The sequence below is a fragment of the Phyllostomus hastatus genome, unplaced genomic scaffold (assembly GCF_019186645.2).
Source record: "Phyllostomus hastatus isolate PE091 unplaced genomic scaffold, TTU_PhHast_1.1 phas_contig_40, whole genome shotgun sequence".
Lineage (NCBI taxonomy): Eukaryota > Metazoa > Chordata > Mammalia > Chiroptera > Phyllostomidae > Phyllostomus > Phyllostomus hastatus.
Genome location: NW_025333872.1, coordinates 67906988 through 67933686, shown reverse-complemented (window position 1 = coordinate 67933686; position 26699 = coordinate 67906988). Strand labels below are relative to the sequence as shown.

Genomic DNA, 26699 nt, shown 5'->3' with positions numbered 1-26699 from the left:
TCAAACTAATGAAAAGGATAATGAGTTCCACTCTCCTTATTGACTGACCAAAGGCTGCTGATTGTATGTCTTTTCCAGCAAACCCACGTATGGGGTATACAATCATCTCCTCCCCTACATCTCTCAGCCTTGTCTCTTTTCTTCTACTTCAATTCTCCTACTTAGATTGGAAACAAACAACAGCTTGAGAGAAGTTGTTGAGAAGCAAACAACTGTGGAGGAGCCCTAAAAACAAACCCACGAAATGAAAGTTCACTTTTATCCTTCTCAGAATATCGTGATGAAGAAAATGCCACCACTGCATTCCAGTGTGCTTCTCTGAGAAATATTCACACCTTTCACTTCATTCCAACAATCATTTACCAAGTCTCTGAAACTGAACTACGACCTTAGGCCTTGTGCTAGTACTGCAGCTACAGCAAGAACAGCTTGTGACATTCTCTCCTTAAAAGTTAGCACTACTCAAGTGCGAAGGCAGACAGCACCCACCAGTGACGTGTCATGGAGTCAGACCCTAATGAGACAATGGTGTTTTCTGGTGAAGAGACAGGGTATATCAATAGTGTTAACCCCGTTTACATATGAGATTTAAATATATTAAGAATCAGTCATCATACTTAGGAAGAAGTCATTTGCTTTAATGGAAAAATGGCAATTTCAAAAAGGGCATAAATTAAATATAATTATATAACTGGAAGATAGAAAATTAACATCCAGACATCATTCTAGTAATGGGCAGTTTAAATATATTCAATGGAATACAAATTTAGAATATTCAAAATATGTACATTTGAACATCATAAAAAAGAAAACAAAGAAAGGAATTTTGTTTGCCCACTCAGTAATTCAGGAAGATTTATGTAACAATTTCCACAAACTGATCTCAGGCACAAAATGTTACATTTTCCATGAACACAAGTTGTGAAATACTATAGACTGTGCCTTATATAATAATATTGTTTGAGGCAATCTTCATAGGAATTATGATCAAGAGCCATAATTGCACAAATTTGAAAGGCCTTACATTTCTCATCACAAACTTCACTGTTGTCATAACTCACAAAGAAGTAATTATAGTATTTTATAAATTTCTTACTGTCTGGGGTTGCAAATTCCTTAGCTAATTCATACAAACTTTTCGGCTGCAAATCTTCAATGTCATAAGTCTGGGTCAGGATGTATTCCAGCTTCCAGTTGGACTCTCCCTTTAGATTAGCATCTGTCAGGTTCAAGTAATACTGCAGCATATCCTATAGTTAAAAACAGCGAGAAAGCCTGGTTCATTTTAGGTCCCACAAAGCATTGCATAGCAAGAAGAGTCCTTACTAAGACTGATGTGATGTTCTTAATTTAAAGTTGTAGTCATTAAAAAAGTTAAGAATTGTTTTTTTAAAAAAAGAGTCCCAATAGAAGATCTACTTTACTTTTTTCATTTTAAAAACAATGAAATAACATAAAATAACCTAAATTATATAGAGATGTACAAAATAAAAAGCCTTCAATTCACAAACCTCAGAAGTAGCCAATGCTAATAATGTTGTACATATCAGCAGTGTACTGGGGGCAGCTTGTAACCAGATCACAAGAGCCTACTGTCAGATTTTCAGAAATCTTGTGAGTTGGTTGATGTGACTTTGGCAGCTTGAAATTGGCTGTGATGGGAGTATTTACATTGTGGAACTCGGCAAACACTAAAATCAAAGTGCTTCTCCCCCCACAGTGAACAGGTTGTTAAACATTTACCAGTACTCTGGTGCACGTTTGTGGACGAAATAAATGTTTAAAATATATATACCTATTCCCTATGTTTCGGCTTTTTTTTTAATGAAGTCATACTATGCAAACTGTTTTGCACTTTCAAAAATTATTGAGTGCTACATCACAGACATTGTTCTATGTCAGTATATATACATATATATATATACACACACACACATATATGTATACACACACACACACAGGTGTGTGTGTGTGTGTGTGTGTGTTTCTAAGGTTCAGATCCAAAAACAGGCAACTAATAGTTGTAAAACAATTCCTTTGAACTAGTTTATTTGTCAATAGTTTTATTTCCTCATTTAATCTAATGTTTATGGATTAAATTAGATTTCCCCTACCCTACCTCCTTCATCAAAAACTTCTCTAAGAAATAAAAGAGCTACCTCCCATAAAATTCATCTAGGAAAAAATAAAGCTGTTACATCAATAAAGACTTTGAGTTCTTTCCCAAGTATATTTGTGGAAAAAGCTACTACCTGTAAGCTAGAAGCCCAGTCTTTCAATGTTAAATGTATCTAAAGCAGAGTCATGTACAAGCTCCAGAGAACTTTTACAGCAAAAATCAATGTTCAACTCAACTTATTTTCTTTAAAAAATTTTTTTCCAACATGTATTGAGAACTTATTATGGACCAAGCACAGAGGAATAGACTCAGACAGAGAAGTTAGGTAATACAGCCCATGAGAAAGTATGGGGTCAGAACCCATACTCACCTTCACAGCTATGTTCTAAGAAAGAGTAGTTAATAACAAATATGGCTTAGTGAAATATTTCAACAGGTACACAAGTCCACAGAGAGGACATAACCTAATGGAAACTTCATCTAATTGAAAGGTGAAGCCTTTGGAAGAGAAGTTTCAGAGAAACAGCCTACCAAAGGCTGACCGCAGAAGCCCACACCTGGAAAGGGCTGACACTCCAAATACATATTTAAAAAAAGGAAGACATCATAAAACTTTAACAAATACAACTCACCTAGCTATGCTGAGAATACTGAACTAAACTAATGAAAAACATTCAACTACAATGAAAACTACAAATGCATAAGTGTAGGGTTAGTTCTAAAATTGTACCAACTTACCAATAATTCATAATCATGAGGATCATACTGAAATAGTCTGAGACCAGGGTTATTGGTCTGTTTTTGTAAAGCACCCTTCACCGGGGTAATAGCTGGAGCCACAAACACAGAATTTATTGGATTTCCTGGACAAAACATATGCACATAAAAATATTTTTTTTAGAAATTGAGTTTTTTATTAAAAATATGAACAAATTCCAGATTAAGAGATTGACAGACTTAACAGCCAATTATATATGTTCCTTGATGGAATCTTACCTGAAACAACTATAAAGATACTTTTGAGAAATTAGGGACATTTTTATTATGGGTTAGTAGTACATGAGAGCAAAGAATTATCACTGCTTTTGTTCTATAAGTTAATGATACAATGACTATGTAAGTAACTCATGTATTTAGCCATGCAGACAGAAGCATGTAAGGCTGAAACATCTGACCTTAAGATTCACATTCAGATACTTCAGGAAAAAAACCCTAAAATATGGGTAGGCATCATATGTGGCAAAATCTTGATAGATATTAAATATAAATGATGGTACACAGTTTTTTTTTAAATCATTCTCTCTGCTTTTTATATACTTGAACATTTTCATGATAAAAAATAAGTTCTCACAAGTACACACAATAAAAACCCAAAACTAGTTTGTCTTGTACCTCCACCTCAGACGATATTCCAATAATTACATAATAAAAATTTGATTACAGTGCCACCATGTTTTATACATATCGTAGAACTAAATTTCTTTCTGAGAAATAAAGGTATCAAATTCTGAAAAATGATCATTTTTACCAAGCTCACTCATTCTAGATGAAAGAGGTACACAGCAATTCAAAAATGTTACCCAATTATTGAAATATATATATTTATATATATGAAATATATATATATTTTTTCTCTTGGCTGACTGTTGTAAAATCAGAACTCTTGTTCTGTTAACTCAGTTTTCTGTCCTCATGCAGGAATCACTTTTAAAAATACATAATTGTTTTGTTTGATGCTGGAGTTTCTTCTGTTTTTTTTTTCTTTTAATGACGAGTAGATGACAATGTCTGTAAGCACTTAAAAGTGAGAGCTCATTACGTTTTACTTTAAACCAACAGTAAATTATGCATTGGTTTTTAAATTAGGAGAACGAAAACAAGTCATCTCAAAAACAACTTGAGTCTAGCAGGTAAACATCAAACAGTAATAATTCTCTAAACTTGAGGGTGTAAAAGAAAATTTGAGTGAGCTGAGGGTTTCAGAGGCTCTTGTGTTCTGATGATGGCAATCAAATGTCAGCGGCCCTGTGGGGCTCACAGGAAAAACCCGACTTCAGGCCCTGCTCTGGTGTGGCCACTCACCATTCCATTATAGACGGCGACTAAGTACAATCTGGTGCTGGCAGGTCGATTTAATGAAACACCTCATTTACTAAATCAGTAAAAATCACTAGAGATCTGCTGCTATGCTCTAGCATCTTGGATCGGGGAGACACAAACAAAATGTCATATTACCTTTTTTATCTGAAAGAACCATGATGCTGTCTCTGTGAGTGTGTCCATAAAATTGTCCTGCAATGATATTGCTGTATCTTCTAAAAATATCTACCAGTTTCTCATTGTAGAATTCTCTCATGGCTGTAATGCGCGTGGAGTAGGGCAAGTACCCCACGGGGATGTGCGCTATGATGTACACCTGGGGGCAGAAGCACGGGAAGACAGCTGAGGGTCTTTTTGCACACTTGCCATCGCATTTGTTATGACAAAATGACATTTAGATACTCAAGATTAATACTATATTGATTAAAATTTGGAAAGCAATTATACCATCTCTCCTGTTTAATTACCAAGATGAAATTAGAAAAATATTAATTTCACTATATTTGCACTTGTCTCATTTAAAATACAGTTGATAATATTATGTAACTGTGACATTCGTCACAATTTTTTCAATATCAACCTTTTTTTATAGCAACTGCTGTCAATCCTCAAAACATTAAAAACAAAACAAAATAACAACAAAAATAAATCATAATGTGTCTCATATGAAAATATCTTCAAATTTTAACATTTTTATTAATACCTGACCCTCACCCTCAAGTTTACTAAATTCAGAAATTTAGCCCTCTGTTTATCCCCTGGTGATTTTGAGCTATGAAATCTACCTTCTCCTTATTTTGCTGAGAGATATTCAGTGTATGTTCTAGCCATTCAAACTGATTTGCTGGGTCACTCCTATTCAGGGTCACAATATCTGGGCCATAGTACAAGTTTGTGTTTAGACTGATGATCCTAAGGTTCAGATTAGTTGAAACTTTCTGTGAATAAAAGCCACCTATAAAAACAAATTTAAACACATTTTAGAAAAACACACACGGATATGCAGTCACTGTGAAAGCGAATTCTTAATTAAGGTTTACAAGCCAGTCAGGACGGTCATATTCATTTCTCATTGTTTAGTTTGTCCACACACAGGCAGTCATCAGCTAAGAGTCAGGTTTTACAAACACTTGCTGAAAACCTGCCCCATGCCAGGTCCAGCGCTGGCACTTCCACACACAGAGGTAACAAGAGTGGGTTCCAACATTCAGATGAAAATAAAATTAAATATATTGACACTAGGCAATGAGGTACTGAATTTTGTAAAAGAAAAATTATTATATAAACTCCTATTTTTGTACAATTGGGGAAGTGAAGGTGAGACTTATTGTGAATACAAAATCCAAGGAGTGAGAACACACATGGGTCTTGCCAGAGACGACTGAAGACATGGCAGACAAGCCAGAGCTGCTGCAGTCTCTGTGCAGAGGAGGCTTGGAGGCACAACCCCACTGACACCAGCAAACCAGTGGCGACAGAACACCCGAGTCTACTATCAAAACCAGCCTCTGAGATGGCCTTGCTCTCTTTGTCCCGGGCCCATTCACCGCCCATGACTCTCTCTCCTCTGCCCTCAAACATGACTCATGGCCTCCAGAAAATCTGGGTACAGAGGGTCTGCAGAATTGGCACACTCAAGCAAACAATAAGGATCTAAGTCTAAACAAGATGAACAAAAATAGAGGCAAAATAGAGACGAGTAAATCTTTCCCTTACCTTTCCTTAAAGTCTGAATAGCTTCTTCATCTAGCCATGGTTTCCAGAGGTTTGCTACTGCATTGTACACCTTGCTGGTGAATGAAGGCAGCTGATCCTGGCCACAGATAATATAATGCACCATTGAAATGCTAAAGAATTAAACATTGCTTGAGTGCTTACCACTATGTTATACATCTGAAAATGAAAAGATGAATACTAGATAGACTTGGTCTTCAAGGAATTTATAACTTAGTTGAGGAGACAGGGGCAAAATATAATCAGTCACCTGTAACACAATGCTCTCAGTGCTAAAGCAGAGGTTCTGGAAGTACAGAAGCAAGAATGATCAAGTCTGGTCTGAAGAGTCAGTGTGGTGAGAGAATACAGCATCTGAACCAGGCCTTGAGTAATCATTCATCAAGTTGAGAGAAAAGGGGATCAAACAGAGAAGAACAAATCCCTAACGATTTCGCTTATATGTGGAACTTAAAAAAACAAAACAAATGAACAAAACAAAACAGAAACAGACTCACAGGCACAGAGAACAAACTGATGATTGCCAGAGAGGAAGGAGAAAAGAGGCAAAAGGGAATAAGAGGTACAAATTTCCAGTTACAAAATCAGTAAGTTCACAGAAATGTAAAGTACAGCATAAGGAATAGAGTCAACAATATCATAATGGCCTCGTACAGTGTCAGATGGTTACTACACTTATCATGGTGACCACTTTGTTAGGTATATATGTGTCAAATCACTATTATATATTATATACCTGAAAATAATATGTTGTTTATTAACTATATTTTCTTAAAAAGACAAAAACAATGACTGACACAAAGACAGTGCCATATACTCATACAGAGAAGAGAATTCATTTTAGTGAGACCAGGGTATAGGATGGATGTGCAAATGAGCTCAATAAAGAGACACAGAGGCAGCTTTGGGCCTGACCAAATGCAGGGCCTGGCGTAGCATGTGGAAGGAATGGAGAAAATTAGATTAAGTCCTCTGACATGTTAACACTAGTATAAAGCTACTTAACTTCATAAAGATTTATAACAACAAAAATTTGATTTGAGGAAGTCTTTTATGTCAACCTAAGTTTTATCAATATATTTTGATTTTTAATAGTATACTAGAAGTACAAACATTTCTTTTATTATCATAAAGTATCTTTTATCATTATATTTTATTATATTATAATAAAGTATGGTGACATAAGCTCTAGAGAAGTAAAAAACAAAACTTTAAGAAAGTAGATACCAAATAAAAACCTAGAAATCATTTGTAAAATTGGATAATTGCTCCAATTTAAAAAATGACAATAAAGAACTGATGTCATTTTATTCACTATCATCATTTCCTTCTGTACATCAGTGATAGAGACCTGTCTCTACCTGTTTCTTAAAGGAGTTTCCCTGTCAGTATTAATTAAAATGCTTAGGTATATTTCAAGATGACCCAAGTCACATTAGTTCTTAATGCACATTCCTAATACATGATGAAAGTATAAATACCTTCAGAGCAAGTAATAACCAAATGACTTGTTTTAATGAACTAATTATCCACAGCACATTCAGCTTCTATTAGAGATTAGAGACATGTATCTGAAATTACACAATGGTTTAGGCCAACCCACATTCTGATTAAAAATTGGTCATCATCATCATCATCATCATCACCATCATCAGAAAACCTAGTCTTAGCTATTTGTTTACTTTGAAATGGAAGCTAACATACTGATATGGTCATGTGGAATCTCAGATATATATATACATATATCTGTCTCACTCTACACTTTTCTCTCTATTTTAAATATGTGAAATATCAGCACCACAGAAGTTAGGTGATTTGACCAGGGAGAACTGGTGAGTTGCAGAGCTGGGTCTAAATCCTAGGTCTTGGCACCATCACACTTCTGTCTAAATATCTATTTCACCATGCTGTCATCTCAGTCCTTTTGGGCTGTGACATGACCACTACCAAGAAATGAAGTATACAGTGGGACCCACCCAAAAGTTTCATGGCACTAGCTTACCAGTTTAGGGGTAAATGAGGACCCTGGCCCAAACTGCTTTCTTGGGCGGCAACTGGAAGGAATCCCTGGGCTGCCCACACTAATATCAGCTTCTGATGGAATGGGAGGGACATGTATCTGTATACGCATGTTTATGGAGCTGTTTATGTACAAGTTTATGGGGTTTTGATGGAAATTACACTTGTTATCTCTATTTGTCACTAACATTTACCAGAATTCAACCTCAGGTATCAATCTCCAGTAAAATTGTTGTGGGCCTTTCATGTTACATTTGACATTCCTGAAATAACATGTGGGATGGAAGGTGCTATAACATAGCACCACCAATAACATACGGTGCTATGTTGACAAATAGCATTGTCAACATGCTATTGACAATAACATGTGGGAAGGATGGGTGTGGAATAATAGAAAGATTTTCAGATATAAAGTCCTAAGGTAGAAGGAGAATAAAATTAATGAAGATATACAGGCTGTGCAATTTACTTTAATTGTACCTACAATAAGATATAGTATAGAAGTTGAATAGTACCTACATCTTTGAATTATTATAAGATGTGATATCATGACTTCATAAAAAGAAAACAGATAAAAGTAAAGAGAAAAAATTCCTCAAAGGGGTTAGAGAAATGTATCATATGTCACAGCTCAGTGCCATAACCACCACTACTCCACTTACTGAGGGCTTGCTCTGTGCCAGGTAGGAAGCTATGCCCTTTCCATATGGTGTCACATATTCTCACAAAAACTTTGCAAGGATGGCATTATTGCTCTTATTTACAAATGAGTGACCTATGGATCAGGGACATTAAGTGAAATATCCAAGTTAGTCAAGCTATTAGAAGCAAGATGGGATAAGGATTTAAATTTTAGTAGATATGACTCTAAATCCCACCTTTCCACTGTACCAGTCTTTCTGTCACCTAAAGCACGTAAAAGCAACGTGTATAACCACTGGCTGCTGGAGATTGTTCGTCCCCAAGCCTCTGCACCGTGTGGTCTAACATCTGAGTGGTAACAGCAGTTGATCACTGGCTGAAAGGCCAATGCAAAAAGACTCATGTATTGTTCATCTAAGACTGAGGCCAGTGCTAAGAGGTCACTTGAAACTTAAGCTCATCCTAAAGTAAAACTTTTCAAAATCACTGTATTCGGGTTAGATTAACTAATATAATCAAAACCCTCATGACGCATCCTTTTTACATGAGATGGAAAAGATATTCTAAGCAAAAGAAACATGCAGACAAAGAGAGGCATGGGAGTAAACATCATGTACCAGAGATGTTGAGTATGTCAGTCTGGTAAGAGCAAAGGATGTGTGAAAGGATGTTGGTCTAACTGCACACAAAAGAGCCAGGATGTGGGCTCTGCCCACGAGTGATGGTGAGCACTTGAACAAGCAACTTAACACTTCTAGGACTCAGTTTTCTCATCTACAAAATGAAGAGTAGATCTAGACCACAGTCAGCAAACTTCTACAGACAGTAAACTGATAAAATAGTTTAGGCTTATGAGCAATACAGTCTCTGTCACAACTATTCTACTCTGCCATTGGCACAAAAGAAGTCATAGGAGATACAGAACAAACGGCAATCGCTGTGTTTCAATAAGACTTTATTTACAAAAACAAGTGGCAGGCCAATTTGGATGACTGCCTGTAGTTTGCCAACCTCTGAATTAAAAAATAATCTCTGAGATTTCTTGAATCTGCAAAATCTAAGATTCTGCACTATTATGACAAGACCGGAAGCTAAGGCTGGTGTCCAGCTCTTATGCACAGGCTGCTTGACAAACAGCTGCTCTGAAAAGTTGAAGCTCAGGCTGTTTCAGGCATTTAATATTCTGAATACAGTCTCTGCCTTGAATCACATCTTCATTACTCAATAAATAAATTCAACTTGAATGTGAACCTCCCTCTTTCTGTTCTTATGATAGTTGCTATGTTTTTAAAGTTTTCAATCACAATCTATCTTAGATTGGGGTGTGGAGAGCTTTGTATGCCTCGCTGCAATTCTGAAAAATGTAAACATTTGTCAACATTAACTTATCTTGCTAACTTTATCACGGAAATGCAAATAAATAACAAAATTACTCAAAAGAAAGGAGAAATTAAAAGGAGAAAGGAAGATTACAAGGAAAACAAAAATTGATAGTCCACAAATTAGGTAATGTGCTTCCACAAACTCACTCTGGATATAACATTTTATGACTTATGAAGAGTCACTTTAACATCCTCAAAACACTGGTCTTGCCTTCCTGGATGTCTGGCATTAAGAACACACTCTGCCTCGATGGGCCCCACTCCCACACCCTATATCAGCTAGTTACTGTCCTAATTTTGACACTACTCATGGGAAAAATCATTTAAGTACTTCTGAAAGGTGAAGTCAAATTTACCTGCGGCCAATAATCATGATTACCCAGTGCAGGGAAAACCTGGAGATCTGGAAAGAGACTCTGGACAGTGGTCGTCATATTAGCAATCACCGTTATGACTGTGTCCGTTGAGAGTTCATGGACTGGAACATGAGGTGGGCTATCCCTGAAAATGAGAAAGAATCATAGAGAACAAAATCAGTTTCTATTAAAAGTCACTAGACTTACATGTGATGCCTTTCCGTGTACTGTCATTGCAGACCTCCACCATAAAGCAGCAGGTGTAGTTAGGAGTTGACAAACTACTCTTTATTTACCTTTCTCCCACAGAGAATCTTATTTTAAAAATTTGTGTAATTAAAAAAGATAAACTAAACATCTCATCCTATTTTACTGCCTGGCTGCAGATTTAGAAGAGATAAAACTTTTTGGTAAATTAAAAGCACAGATCCCAGAGTCAAAATGCCTGGATTCAAATTCCAGCTTTGCTAGAAGCTTACATAGCTAGCTGTGTATATTTGGATGAGTTACTTAGATGCTCAGTGCCTTCATTTACTCGTCTGTAAAATGGGGATAGTAATATTTAACGTAAAGATTAAATGAGTTACAATGTATAAATTAATTAAAATAGTGCATCGTCACTCTATTAAGTATAGGAAATATAGGCCTCTTCACTCTATCATAATGGATGGAATTATTTAATTATACTACCAAAAGATGGTGTTTATGAAATTGCTATCACAGTTTAACTACATTGTTGCCACTTGTTTTTATTATTCAATCAAGATTTCTATCACATTAATAAATATTTCAAGACACTGATACAAGTGTGCTCTTCATGGATTCATGTCTTAGTTAACATAAACATATTTCTAGAGTGTGTATTCTAGAAAAAATACCAAAATTCTAAAATTGTTCTTATCTCTAATGATATTGATTAATTTGATCTAGTATTTTTTAAACCCAAATAATTTTTAAAACATAATTAATCTTATGGAATTCATCATTCTAATGAAGCTTAAGACACGATAGATAAATATTGAGTAACTCATGGTACTTGCATAATAACTTACCCTGTCCATATCATGAAAGACACTTCTTGTCCTGAATGTTTTATAAAATCAAATGCTGACAAAATAAGGTGATATGGAGAATCACACATAACATCTCCAAAAGGGCCAGGATTGGAGGCATTTGAGCCTTTGGATGAAGCACACACTTTGGTGCGGTCATCTGTGATGTGGTAAGTAGGGTCCAAGTGCAAGTCAGTCACATGCCAGAACTGTCCTGTTGATTAGAACAGAAAATGGTGTTAAATCTACTTCTTTGTTTGGTGTTCCTATGCAAATATTTACAGTAGGATGACAGACAGTTTCTTCCCTGTGATGGAAGAAAGCCTTCGTAATTTATGTTGCTAGAGAACCTGAGCCTTAATACATCCCTTCCCTATGAGAACATGAGAATTCCAGGGAAGAATGTACTAGAATTTACTACTTTAATGTGTCAGAACTGAGGAGCTCTGTGACAGCGTGACCACCTAACAAGACTTTGTAACAAATACAAGTTGCCTAATGAAACATATGGAGACATCCTTCTGGGAGGTCAATAATAATATTACAGTGTGTTTTAATAGCATGTCTCCTTCCTTCCAGAATTTAAGGTTTTATCATTTATTTACATGTTTCTCATAGAAACATTGGTGTAGAAATATGATATGATTTGTTAGGGTTACCCAGTGAGTACATTGCAGAACCAGAAACTAAACCTCCTATGTTCTTTAAAAGCTTGCCTCTCAACATTAATCGGGGAAAAAAAATTAATACTAGTTTTTAAGCAAAATACTGTAAATGCCAGAAGTTCTTAAGAGTTTTTTTAATAGAATACCTTCTATTATAAGGGGACAGACTGACAGTGCCCAGAGGGGAGAGAAGAGGGAATTTCAGGGGGGAATGGGTAGGGTTTACAAGAACAAATTTGGAAGACACATGGACAAAAACTAGGGATGGGGGGTGATTGGGGGGAAGAGGGGCGGGTTGGGTGGGTGGGCTGGAGTGGGAGTAGGTGGGAGAAAACTGTACTTGAACAATGATTAAAATAAAAAAAGAAAATAATACAATAATAAATAATAATATAAGAATACTAAAAAAAAAGAATACCTTCTATTATATACTTGTACACCAGAAGCATGGGACAAACAAGTAGAATGCAAACTTTTATCCATACAAAGATGAAAAATGCTAAGTATGTTTGTAAGCAAACACTAGAATAAAACCCAAAGCTGAGATAATATAATAAACTATTGAAAACTGTTAATTGAAGATAGAGAAGGTAAGTTAGATTTGGGTTGTTTCTTCACAACATTGTTGTGATTTTGTAACACATTTAAGTTCACATCTAAGAGGTGATAAACAAAAGATCCAGAAGTAGACAGAAAATAGACTTCATAGTCAATTACTTGGTGTTCAGTCTTCGTTTCAAAACATTTGCTAAGAGTGATTTATTTTATTCTATAATGCAGAAAATAATCCCACTTTTATTTCCAGCTTAGACATCTTTATTCAACACAAAAACTGGAGCCGGCAAATGGCTCAGAATCATCCTGGAGGCTGTCCTTTCTTGACATATAAATATGTAGTGTATCTCATTTTTGTGTAAACATGTATTTTATTAGTAGTAAAATGTTAAGGTATAGTAAACTGTACACAGAACAGCATATAGTGCTATGGTTAAGAGTGGAGACTCCAGAGTCAGACCACCTGACTTTGAATCCAAGCTCAATTTACTAATCTAGTTGTTGAAATACTGCAACAATCCTAAATAGCCCTACTATGTGAGGGTTCAGTGACTTAGTAGAAGTAAAGCTCTCAGAAGGTGCCTGGCATCAAGTAAGCTCAGCATTAGTTGTCCTACTATTATTTAATAACCCCAAGCTTGAATTTGAGATTAAACTTCCTCATTTCCAAGGAATAGTTAAAATTTTATTATTCACTATAAATTCAGTACTGTTTTTTATGCCTTACTTGCACCAATTCATCATTACATCCATTTTATATATAAAGAACTGCAACACACAGAGAGCAAGCCCAAGTCACATACATCATACACAAAAGAGCCAAGATAAGGATTAAGGAAACCTGACTCCAGAGGCCACTTTGCTCTTAACCACTGCACACACTGCCTTTCTGTGTGTGCTCCCCTTCCAACACCCTTCTCTCATTCCCCTCGTGTAAAATAGATACTGACAACACCTACAAGAGACACTGTAATGATTAAGGGACATGAGATTATAAATATACTAAGTTTTTGTAAAGCAAAACTAGAAACACATTAATGACGCATCCCCCTGATATAATTTTGTACCTATATTTATATAGCCCTAGTATCTAGAATATGTCTGACCTAGAGTAGGCCCTCAATGAACATTCTTTAATTAGTCAAAGGCAGATTTCAGGATTTCCTCAAGATCACATGGTGACTCAGCAATGAAAGCAATTTTGGAACCAGACTTGCAGAACAGTGTTCTTTCTACTACATTGCATTGCCAGACAGATAAGTGAGGGGTAATTACTCAGATGCACTGAAGGATGGCTTTAAATAGCAGCCAAGAATGGAGCTCTGACAGGCTCTTAACCTGGAATTCATGAATAATGAACCTCAGGAGGCCACACCTCACACCTCTAAATAAAATTGTATACAAAATGCTCTGTGTGTGTGTGTGTGTGTTTGTGCCCAAGACCATAGAGCTGGCCTGTGACAGAGCCCACACTCCAATCCAGATTCTCTTCACTCCAAAAGTTAACAATCCAAAGTTCTTTTCACTACACCACAATTACTTTCTTATTGTGCAGATAATCTTTAAAAAGATTTCCACAAATGTTTGTGTATATGTATATTGTTAACATAGCTAGGTAAGTGCACAAAATTATATCAAAAAAGCTTATTTATCTTAAAATGTTTTAATTTATCCCAAACAGCCTAGTAAACCATAATTCAGATGCCTGGACATATGGCTGTTTAAAATAGGTGCTTTTTGTTTATTTATGTCAGCTTCTACCAAATAGTCCAGCAGGTCCTGACATACTCAAGCTAAAGAGCTGTGGCTAAACACACTTGTGAAACTTCCCTGGGCTTTTTTGTCTTCTGACCACCAGAACTTCACAGAACAGGAAACTGACACTGGGACTTTGCACAGGCATGCACACACACAAGCAAGTGAGCAGAGGCCAGTCCTGCTGGGTACTATAGGGAAATTCAAGCATTTTGGGTTGGAGGAGGAGGAAGATTACATCAAGTTCAAAAGTAAAATAATATATCCGGTGGGAAACTGCTGAGTCAACATGTAAGCTGCTCTTTGTAGTTAATCCTTTCCCTTCTTCTTCCTCAGGTGATTCAACCTTGTCGCTGTCCTACCAAAACACAGAAGTGTGAGTGGAGAGTCACTAGGCCCTAGCACGTTGTCATTGAAGCCTTCAGCAATCAGATTTTTAAAAACAAATGGTGAACTTGCCATTGTTTAATCTCTTGCAATCAGGGACATTTTATAACCAAACTGTAAACAGCCACCTAATTAATAAAAGCAGGAGCCAGCATACATAAGTGTTTTGGAACAACTTCTTGTTATGATTGATGGTTGGGAAACCTGATTTACATTTCTTGTTTTCCACTGCCTGACAGCTGAGTCATGAGAACTTGACTCTCAAGAAGGGACATTTCTCGAAGAGCATTTCAGAAATCACATGAGAGGGGAAGAGCTACAGAGAGGTGTCAGGACTCAGCACTGCGCTGAGTTCCAGAGACAGATATGCTGAAAACATAGGACAGAACTCCGCCTATCTAATTTTTCTCCTCCAAATAACAGAGCAATTATTTTTAAAGGGAGTTTGGGAAGTGTGGGTACCTTGTTCTTTGAAACTGAAGGCTCAGGTGGCATTGTAAAATTTCTCATCCACCTTTTATCTATTCTGGACCAGTGGTTCTCAAACTCCAGCGCCTATCAGAATCACCTGGAGAGTTTATTAAACAGATTGTTGGGCCCCGATTCTCGCAGTTTCGGATCCAACAGGCCAGGGCTGGAGTTGAAAACCTGCATTTCTAACAAGTTTACATGATGCCGATGCTGCTGGTCCCAGGCCACACTTTGGGAACCACCACTGGAACAGGCACTGTGTTAAGTTTTGAGAACCAATGAAATCGGTCGCGTCGGCTGGGAGCCTAGCATCTAGCTAAAGTGAAAAGCCGGTCCCCACTGGTTCTAAGGTAGACTAAGGGGTGGGTAGCACCGAGGCTGTGACCGTACTCCACCTGGGGGAAGAAACGGCCACCAAACTCGGGAAGCAGGACAGAAGATAGAAAAGTCCCAGCAACATTTACACCCCTGCGGTGTGGAGGAAAGCCCTCAGCTAGCTGCCCCCTCAGCCCTGAGCTAAAGACTGTGGGAGACACCCAACTCCCAAGTTTTTTCCCTGCAGACACGGACCTTTTCCTTCCTTCCCCGGGGAGAAAACAGCCGGAGACACAAAGGAAACCACTGCCGCACGCCCGCTCTGAACGCCCCCGCCGGCGCGGGAACTTCCCCCGGGTGGAGTTCCGATCTGCCCCCGGCAGGTGGACTCGGCGCCCCGGCCCTTGGGTCCCCCGCGCTCCGCCCTGCGCAGCCCCGGCCCGCCGGCGTCCCGCCAGAGTCGCTTGCTCGTCCCGAGCACTTTTCCAGACTTTGAGCAGCCGTCCCGCCCCAGCGCTCCCAGGCGGCTCGGGGAGGGAGAGGGTCACAGGTGACTCACCCGCCGCCGGAGCGGGACTCTGGCCGCGGGCGGGCGCCAGGGGCAGTCCGAGGCCGGGTTGGCCCAGATGGGCCACCAACAGGCTGCAGAAGAGCGCGTCCAGCAGCGCCATCGCGGGCCGAGGCCACAGCCCGGGGAGACTGGAGCTGTCCTGCGGCCCCACTCGGACCGTCAGGCCCCGGGGCCGGGGAGGAGGCACAAGACCGGGAGGGTGTAGACGCCCAACGGTCACGTGCGAGAGCAGAATGCCGCAACTCGGGTAGCCTGGCCTTCGGCAGCTGTCTAATGATTACTTACTTGCCTTTTTGCTTCTTAAGCGTTATGATTCGCTTGGGAAGGAATGTGTTCGGGCCGGCCCCAGGCAGTACCTCTTTGCTAAATGCCACCTGGCCCTAAACTGGAGGGCCTTCTCCACGGAAGTGACCCAGAGAACCTTGAAGTATCCTGATTTGGAGGAGTTAGCACGGTGCCTCTCTGAGTGTGGTGTCTGAACAAGCAGCATCAGCACTACCAGGGAATTCTAGTTACAAATGAAAATTCCCAGACTCCAGGACAACTGAATTAATATCGGGTTGGCGCCCAGTCCTGTATGTTTTTACAAGCCTTCAGGGTGCTGCTAAAATAGTGGTGATGTTTCAAAACCACTTCTCAATACGCTAGGTTTTGGGATATTATTTGTTAAAAAACAAAATTCAACCGAATAAACTTGAAAATCAATTGGCTTTATTAAGTAATCTATAAATTGGGCAGCATCCCTTCCAGCAATAAGAAGGGCTCTGGAGGGGTTATACAAGATGAAAGGTTTTTATGGGAAGAAGGGTGAGACTGGTAGGGAACTCGAGAGTTGGAAAATTTTAGTTTAAGTAATAGCTAATAAGCTTAGTAATCAATTCGAGTAAAAGCTGTTGTTCCAGGAACTGAAGGTACAACCCACCCTGACTCCAGGAGACCACAAGCAGTTCCACGTTTGTGCCTTAGGAGGACTGCAAACAATTTAAGATGGTATCTGAGCCATTGAGCTCCAGAGTGAGGTGACCACTGCCCAGGGCCCCAGGGCCAGATGCTGCAGGTTTTTTTAATCCAATTAACTTTTCCCTGAGTTCCAACCCCCTTACCTACATTTTGTTCTCCTTATAAAGTAGGCCATTTTAAAATGGAATTTAAAAAGGTCATTAGGGTATGAACCTGCCGTCTTCGCAGGTGGCAGGCCATCTGAATAAAGCGCCCATAAAGGTTCAATCCCTGTCTCTGCTTATTGGGTTTGGTATGTAACAGCTAGCACAAGCGCCAGTTGTTTTTGTTGTTGTTTGTTTTGCTTTGTTTTTTTTTTCCAGTTTCAGGACAAGGGAACTATTAACAGAAGAAAATAAAAAAATATTTTTAGAGCAACACTTCTTGGGTGGTGGCAGGCAGCAAGGGTTTTTATCATGCAGATTGCCTCTTCTTTCTACTGGGGATTGAGGCAGAGAAAGCCCACATAAACAACTTTCCATTTTTAAACTTTTTCTTCTCATGGCACACATAAACTAATGACTAAAATTCTGCAGCATACCAAAATATATATATTTCTGTCAATCTGACAAAAAATAGATATAATTTTGATTCATTCACACCAAATGACTATTGTTGTATTGGCAGCTGTCACTTTTTTATTTCACAATCTAAGGTAAAAGAGGTCACTGGCCCTAACTAAGTAGTCAGGTATTGCATGTTCTAAAATTTCTTGTGGCACAGCAGTGTGCCCCTTGCAGTACACCAGTTGAAAGTCGCTGAATTACCTCATTGGTGTTTACAGGGAAAATTCAGACTAGTTCATTAAGATTGTATTTCTGGGAGAGGCTGAAACAGCAATGGGTCAGGTAGTAAATCTAGGTTTGGTATCATGAGATTTAGCACAAGTGAGGCCATTTGGGGCCTATGGTTTTTCTCTTTAACAGTTTGTTTTTAACAACTGAGTTAGAACAATGTCTCAGAACCATGCCTTATGCATTCCATAGATGTATGAAAATCATAAATAGAGCTGATTTATTTTACTCTTCCAAGGAATTTTTGAAGACACTGTTTAGAAGAAAACCACAAACCCAAAATGACATCTTTTGGGGAGCTCACTTTAGATGCAATATGGCTCCAGCAGCAAAGGTGTCTGGGTGTATGTTGAACCTTCTGTTTAACTCTCTGTAGCCTCAGGCTTGGCTCACTCCCCAGAAGACTGGAATACCACCCAAAAATAAATATCACGCCCCCAGGAAGGAGCTCAGTGAATGTACAGAGTGTGATAATAGCCTGTTTTTAAGTCAAGAATTGCTCTTTTGGGGGGTCTACCTGGCTACGCACCCTATTCCCCATGCAAAGGGATCCTGTCCTGGGAGGGGTTTGGATTTTTCCAGGCACACTGGGAGCAACTGCTTTACCCTAGTAAGTTGTTCCTATTAAAACTCCTATGAATTTGAATAAGGCTTCCTGTCAGTTCTTCAAAATCGACCCTGAATTTAGACTTTGGCATGACTCATGCTAAATACCAAACCTACATTTAACATCTGACCTAATTGCAGTTTTAACCTCTGAGAAACAACCTTAACTAGTCTGGAGTTTTCTGGTCAAACACCAGTCAGGTAATCAATCTGTCACCTGGGCTCCCTCCATCCCCCTTAGAAAGAAGAGGAAATCGGCATGATAAAAACCCTTCCCATTCTTTCCCACCAAAGAAAAGACGTATGAGCCCAAATCATCCTTTCTTTTCTTTTATTAAAAACCCATTTCCCCACCCTTATTCTTATAAGCACCTTCCATTTTGTACAACCTCTTGGGGCCTTTCTAGCAGCTGGGTGAGATAATGTCTAATTTATGGATTATTTAATGCAGCTAAGTAGATCTGGAAGTTTACTCAATTGAAGTTTGTTTTTTTAACAACAGTCTGACAAAAGAGCCAAGATGCCCAAACTGTCTTGGTTTCCACGTTCCTTCCAATACCATTTATGAGGATGCTGACCCCTTTAAGATAGAGAAGCATCTAGTTTAAATTAGTAGGGTATGTAGTACCTTCGGGGAAGAAAATACCCTCCAGAATAACTAACCTTATAAAAGATTTATAAAGTATATTAGTTTCCCATCAGAGAAGACTTTATTTTTGTATCCTGTGTGATAAAATAAAATCAAGTCACTTCCATTTTCTGCTGCATGTCCTGCAGGCTCAGCTCAAGTCCTGCCTCAGCTTTAGGATCATACAAGACCCTTTCAAGCACCAAAGTGCTTTCCAATGGTGGATAAAATGGTACTTCATATAACCATAGAACCAGCTCAAACTGGTCCTACCCTGTTTCTAACAAGATATTGAGTTGCTTTTCAGAGGACAGACCAGATGTGCAAGTCATGCCAAAGCTTAAGCATGTACAGCGGAGAGGAGTTGGACCTCCACTTGTACCCAGAGCCAAAGTTGCCCCTTCAAACCCCCTACATCTGTCCATGAAACCAAAGGACCAGGACATGACCAGAACTTGGAACACCAGAACCCCTTCATAAGCAAAGGGTTCATTGTCCAGAAAGATCCAGGGCTGAAGCCCCTTATCATATTTTACCATGAATGGTCCAATTTAAAAACCCTCCTATTGAAACCTGCCCCACCAGCACTTCCACACACCAGCCTGTTCCCCCTAGTCCCTTAAAACTCTCCTGCACTGAACTCTGGATCTTGGGGATAGATTTGAGCCTTGCCTCCCGTCTCCTTCCTGGTCAACCTCAAAATAAAGCCTTTTCTTCCAAGGCGGTGCCATGGATTGGTTTCTATGTATATTGGGCAGACAGACCTTGCTTGGTAACACTTGGAGTTTCTCAATCCATAAACATAAGAGTATGGAAGAAAGCGGAGCAGGAAGTAATACGAAACAGATGAGAGAAAACAACTTTAAGGACAGCAAAACAACTTAGTGGGCCTAGTCTGAACATTCTGAAAGACAGGAAAAGAATTTTTTTAAAAAGTGAAAAATGGCAATTTTCATTTTTCAATAAGCCAGAAGTAAATCAATTGTGAAATAGTTCTTAAGAAAGCATAAAATATGGCTTACACATTTTGAAACCTAAGAAATACTTGAAAAAGGACAATATTTTGAAATGAATGAGTAGAAGTACCATTCTCCCTTCTACTCTACTTTCCTTTGCTTTTCTTTATACCCACTCTGTAAGAAGCACAGTGCCTCAACATCTCCGGGTACAAGCTCAGCCCTAGGTATTTGTAGGTCTCTGTGTTCTGGGTGCAGGTGTATTTTGTTATGAGGGTACGTATTTGGGTGAGAGAGACCTGTAAGAGGAAGAAGCTGCTGCTTACTCATTGTCAAGTTTCCATGGCTGGACTTCACAGCATAGCCTTTAGCCCAGTTTCCATATTGGGATCTTGGCTTAAGATATGTTCTTCCAGCGCCTCTTGGTCAGATTGTCTCTGGGTTTGCAAACTTTTCCTTTTCTGTTAATTTTTTTAAGGACAAACCAGAAAAGTTAGTAAACTGACAGGTTACTATATGTGATAAAATGTGGCTTGAAGAAAAATGATGTGCAAGGACCCTGTGAAACATTTAGGAGGCAAGAGTATCTTTTAGTTATATTCCCAGAAAAAATGCTTTTGGTCCATCACTGCAACTCTTGATATTTTAGCCCAGCATAACTTAATTTCTAATTAGGCTGCCCAGAAACCTTTCCATTCTTCACTCTTTGAGAAAGTTGTTACGGAAATAAATGCCAGAAGGATGTTATTTGGCCTAATTATACAGACCTGAAGCTGAATTCCCCATTCTTGGCCTTGTATCATTAAGAATAGATAGGCCAGAACCCATGCTTCTACCAGAGCATAGGCTAGAATCACCAAGAGAAAGCAGTTCTCCAAGAGCAGCACCTGTGAAGGCTGTCAGAGCGACTGGAGCAATGGTCACCTTAATGTCCTGGCTCATACTTTCAAAGACAAAGCTAAGGGTGTGGGGCCAGGCATCATGGTCACCCCCAACTCCCGATACGTCACATTTGCTCTTCAAACCTGTGTTGCAGATTACCACCAGTAAAGTCCTGTGTTAAAAAAAAAAAGGTAGACTCTAGTTTAGGAATGGCGAATTTAGCCAGACAATTTTATCTTGACATTCAATAACAATTGTGCATTCAAATGTTAAATCCTATAGCTGCACTTTGGATTTTTCTATTCTTCGTTTAATACAATAGTCAAGTAATAACATCATAGTGGTAAATTGTGTAAGTTAAAGGAAGTTTCCTCATACTTATATCTGTAAGTTAACTGGACCTTGAATTAACTTATAGAAACTTATTGAAATCACTGGGTTGATTAAAAATTGATATTGCACATTAGTCCTGCAAAATATTTATCTTTCTCCCACTCTGCACCCCCAGAGGCTAACAGAGAAAAGCTTTTCTGAAGTGTGATCATGAAATATAAAATTCTGCATTTTTGTTTCAGAAAAAAATTTAAAATATTAATTTTTTAGAAGAAATAAAGGGGAAATGTTCAAAGTTTCCAGTTCTTCATATTATTTGCTAGTCATGAGAACTTGGACATGTAAATCTAATCTTCAAGTTTCCTCATTGGAAAAGTAGCAATATTATCTGCCTTGCCTGCTTTACATTGTACATTTGAGAAAATGTATAAAAAGCACTTTGTAAATGATGAGATATAAAATAATGTTTGTTTGTACTTTACAAATGTCAATCATAGCCAGTTACGGACATTTACTTTCTTTATTTTGGTCAACTCAGTTACAACAGCTCCCACACAAAGCCATGTGAATGCTTTCATGCCCACTCTGCACACTCCATTTTAGCATTCTTACTGACTTAGTCCAGGGCACTGTACTTGTCTGGAAACTCATCTTTGTAATCCAAGATAAAATTCACTTCCTTTTACTATTTACAATAAAAATTTGAATTATATTACATCTTGACTGGATATTTTGATTATACTTACCCTTTAATAAGATGTTTTCCTATATATCATTTTGCTTCAGGCTGTCTGTTTCTAACAGCAAGAGGTCACTGTGAACCCAACTCCCCTGTAACACTTCTTTGCACCCCAGCCAAATGTATGTAACCATCACAAATTCTCTGTGGGAGTCTCAAACCAACCTGTGGCATATCCACATTTCCCTAGGCCTCTGCTTATTTTTTTAAATTAATATTTTAAACAAAGTGCTAACTTTTCTAGCCTTACTTTATGCCATGGAAAGGCTACTTTATTTAAAACTCTAATATACAATACCCAGACAGATTAGTGATATTAAAAACAACAACAAAATCTCTCAGGGGTACTATTAGATTTTTATTCCAATTCGATTTACATTCTAATGGAAATTATAAAATGTGTTCATTTGTTTATTTTAAAAATGTGACTTAAATTCTTAATGCAAACTATACAACATGATAAATTTGTAGATCAAATTGAACTAGTTGCTTAAAGTAACAAGTTTTTTAAACAAGTGTTTAAAGCACCATTGTCTACCTCCATACCAAGGGTAACCCTCTAATTAGTGGTCAGCTGTGCTGTAGTAGCAGGATCGTGCCGAGACTTGAGTCATGGAAAACTGTAGAGCTTCTCCAGGCCCAGATCAAGAACCTTTCTATGCCTTCTCATAGAAGCGAACAGCAACTGTGTCACCAAAGGTAAGAGTCTGGAAGAATTAAAAGATAACCAAATCATTTTAGATAGGAACATCTTGAGCTGAAATTTTTAAAGATTATCATATATATAATTTATTATGCAAAAGAATGACATTTACAAACAGTAAATGCTGCATAGACTCTTCATTTCTTCAAACAAAATGAAATAAAACCCTTGTATTTACTGAGCGAATAACATGTATATACAGTTTATGCCTGTAAAAGGAAAATGAAACAAAAACTGAGATTAGCTATCTAGATTCAGGTCAAAAGAATTCCTTTTGCCTGATGTTATCGAAGTAATTGGAGCAAATTTTCTATCTGCTAGGAAAGTGAATGAAATTTTAGTAGGTTTTCATAATAGTTTTCAATTCATGACCTAGATAACTTTCAAACAGGTTTTAGAAGATCCAAACTATTGGGACAAATGGTATTTGCTCCAAAATCAGCAGGAAAAGGTGAACACACAAATGTTCCCATAGCTGTGACTGCCATCGGCTGCCATGCTTCATCCTACTGAACCTTGGTGGTTCGGTGGGTCCAATGTGGAAGGAACATGGGTTCCTAAGTCAAGTCCAACTTGAAGAATTGCTATAAAACCTCTTTACAAAATTTAGGGATTTTTAAACATTTTTTCATTATTTTCATGTATTGATGTGAATTTCAAGAGTGTGTCCTTATTTATCATCTATTGCTTAATCTCCTTTTTTGAACTCAAAATTCCCAGATCACAGCCATCCATCCAAAGCTGAGCTATCCACTTTTCTATATCAGGGGAAAAATAGAGGTAAAAACAGAAAGGAAAATTCACATTGAGTTTTTCAGAGGTGAATCCTTTCTTTTGATAATCACTGAGAAAAATGTGGGCAAATATCAGTTAACATGAATGAACAACTGGCCGCCTGCTCTCCCATTCCACCCAAGAAAAGAAGTGCCAATCTGGAACTTGTATCCCAGTCTAGAACAGCTCTGATTGAAGGCAAGGGGAAGAGAGTAAATAACAGCCAGTTTTCTTAAATAACAAAAACAAAAAATCTCTTCTGCCATTCTCTTAGAAGGAATATGTAAAGCAACCCCTCCTCTCAAAAAAAAAAGCAAAATGATATATTGACTATCCAGCGTGATCAAAATACCATTACTCTGTTCACACACTCACACAAAGGTGTCTGGGATGCTAGAGTAAGACATAGTATTTTTTCCAATTTATAATGTTGCATATTATTAGAGAAATAATTTTTAATTATTTTCTATTTTATAATTTTTATGTGACTACCAGTTTTGAATAGGTATGTGTGAAAGGTACTTTATACATTAAAAGAAAGACTGGGAGTAACACCAAGATGGTTCTCTCTGAGGAGAAATTAGAGAAGACTTTAACATTTTTACATTTGTTGTACTTTAGTGTTTTGTTCTAAATTATCTGCGCTGAACTTATATAGCCTTTATAAACTAAACTATAAAATGTTTGAAGATCTCTTCTTTATTACAAGAGTTATAAAGTAATTTTTTCTGATATCCATTAAGCTTGATATTCTTATAGGAATATCAATCAACTTTATATATCTTCATGATAGTTTTATATTTAGATTTTATTTGAGGATTAAGCATTTGCAGTGATCCTACAAAAATTCTTTTAACACAAGTTAGGTATATCAATGGCAACATTTTTTTAACTACACTAAGAATTTTTATCTTTTTCTATAGTTAAAGGAGCACAGTTGATAAAATAATTAGCTAGGATATGTTTATTTCTTCTGCTTTAAATACGGTTAAAGAACCTTGCTAATGATTTAATGTTATTAGAGAAGGGAGGGAGGGAACAGTGAAGGGGGGAGGGAGGGAAGGAAAGGGAGGAGGTGAGAGAGGGGAGGGAGGGAGAGGAAAGTAGATTAGAAAAGGGGGAAGGGATGAAGAAAGAGAGAATTGCTGTCACTTACCATGACCATTTTGCCATCCTTAATTTCTCTCACAAAAGTTGTTTCTTTGCCATCCCATTTCTGTACATGAGTGAGTTTGTCTCCATCTAGGCTAACAACAGACTGAGAATAACAACAAAATGCAGAAGATAAAAATAGTTACAAATCCAATTTCTGATATGAAATTCAAATGCAGTGATTTTTGAAAGAGTTGTATACTTGTGAAAAACTAATTATCACATCAGTACCACATCCTCTGTTACAAAAATTTCATATATTAGAAGTAAATACTTTGAACAACTGCTCTAGTAACACTTCTCCTTTAAGCAAAGCCTTAGAATGAGGCAGGCTGTCTATTAGTCAACCTGAGGCAATCTGAGACATTAAATAAAATGCAATGATTCTTTCAAACAAACACTATTTTGAAAAACAGATTTGTTGTATAATGTGAAAACACATGGTAAAAAACAGATTCCTGTTTTGAGCTATTGCAAGTACCTATAGTTCAGAACATAACCTATACGTGCTAGAATGAAAAATTAGCCCTGATATCCTTCTCTATGAATTGAAATACTGAGAACATTCTCCATTTCCCAACATCTAAAAAAGAAAGTAGCATCTGGAATCCCTCTTTTTTTATTCACTCCCCCTTACCCTCACCCTGGTGAACTGGCTTCTTACCTTACAGTTTCTGTCATCTGCAGTGGTTTCATCAAATTCTTCTCCCAGACGGAAACTAATCTCTGTGTTCTTGAATGTGCTCTGAGTCCTGATCACCACTTTATCCCCCTCCTGGCTGATGATCACTGTTGGTTTAGTCACATTTCCCACCTGCCTAGTGGCAAAGCCCACACCTAAAAGAGCAAAGGGAAGCAATACAGTCAGCAGCAACTTCCAAAATAGCTCACAAAGCAGAAAACTGCTTTCCTACTTTGGAATCCAAGTCCTAAAGTCTAAGTTTTGTTAGAGCATGTTTAGCCTGTTAATCACTCAATACAACTACTGAGCTATAATAATATATAGATGCCAAATAAGTGGATGTTGAAGAGAAAACGACAAAGGAACAGAAGCTTCCCATCCACTACACACTATTAGATGCACCATTATTTGACCCTGGGCAAGAAAGCAGACAACTGTCACCTTAAAAATCCATTCCTTGGGAAACGCACAGCCTAGCATCCAATTATGACAATGTGATCTGTCTTTGTCACTTGCCAGTCTAATGGGTGTAAAAGAAATCTACAAGTATCTGAAGCTGTAGGTTAAGAAGAGGACATCTGATTTTTACCCACCTAGAGCCTTCATGTACTCATCAAAGTTCTGACTGTCCGTCAGCTTCCAGGTAGCACAGAAAGCTTCCACCATCCTTACCCTTTCCTGTTAGCTTTGAAAACCGAGTAAGGACAGGAGCGAGGATTGCTGAATCCTATTGCAATTCAGAAGACCCCTTTGCACTTCAGAGCAGCTCCAGCCTTCTTATTTGGAAAAGGGGCGGGCGGAAAGCCAAGGACTTAAATTGCAAACACACTCACCCCTCCAGTGTCCTTTCCAGGAGGCTGTTGCAGGGGGAGGGGTGGAGGGGAGGCTCAAGTGAGGTACCAATCCTCTTTGTGATTGGCTCAGGCCACTGGGTTAGCGGAGTAGGTCGAGGTGCTCCCAGTACTCACACTGCAGCCCTTCTGCCTGAGAAAGCTCTGCGAGGATTCAATGGAGCTTGATGCAGGGAATGAACGGGAAAATGAGAGGAGGTCTTTCAGGTTCCGCTCGAAAACTTGGCAAAGGCAATGTCAGACTGTGAGGAAAGAAAAAAGATAAACAATAGTACATTCAGATTGATTTCCGTTAGTGGCAAAGATGGTTCCACAAATGAGGACCCCCCTTAAAGAAAACCACTGAAATGCCAGACTTTTCAAAGAAGGCTGAATAGTGTCTTTTATGTTCTCTCATATTTACAGGAAGAGTAGAATACAAGCTAGGATATGCCAAACTAGAAAAAGAAGAGGGGGGAAGATTTAAATGCCTTTCCT

General features: G+C 38.2%; 2 protein-coding genes across 2 annotated transcripts; both read right to left on the bottom strand.

Annotated features, from left to right (window-relative positions):
- Window positions 1-617: 617 nt before the first annotated feature.
- SMPDL3A (sphingomyelin phosphodiesterase acid like 3A) lies at window positions 618-16366 on the bottom strand. Its single transcript, XM_045842536.1, has 8 exons — window positions 16112-16366; window positions 11405-11618; window positions 10353-10497; window positions 5936-6032; window positions 5005-5174; window positions 4355-4535; window positions 2858-2982; window positions 618-1250 (listed from the first exon to the last, which is right to left on the bottom strand). Exons 1-8 carry the CDS (start codon window positions 16221-16223, stop codon window positions 930-932), a joined length of 1365 nt encoding a protein of 454 aa, XP_045698492.1. The 5' UTR covers window positions 16224-16366; the 3' UTR covers window positions 618-929.
- A 6032-nt stretch (window positions 16367-22398) lies between these two features.
- On the bottom strand, window positions 22399-26235 carry FABP7 (fatty acid binding protein 7). Its single transcript, XM_045843613.1, has 4 exons — window positions 25965-26235; window positions 25354-25526; window positions 24694-24795; window positions 22399-22767 (listed from the first exon to the last, which is right to left on the bottom strand). The coding sequence occupies exons 1-4, from the start codon at window positions 26035-26037 to the stop codon at window positions 22717-22719; spliced, it is 399 nt and encodes a 132-aa protein (XP_045699569.1). The 5' UTR covers window positions 26038-26235; the 3' UTR covers window positions 22399-22716.
- Between the last annotated feature and the right edge of the window lie 464 nt (window positions 26236-26699).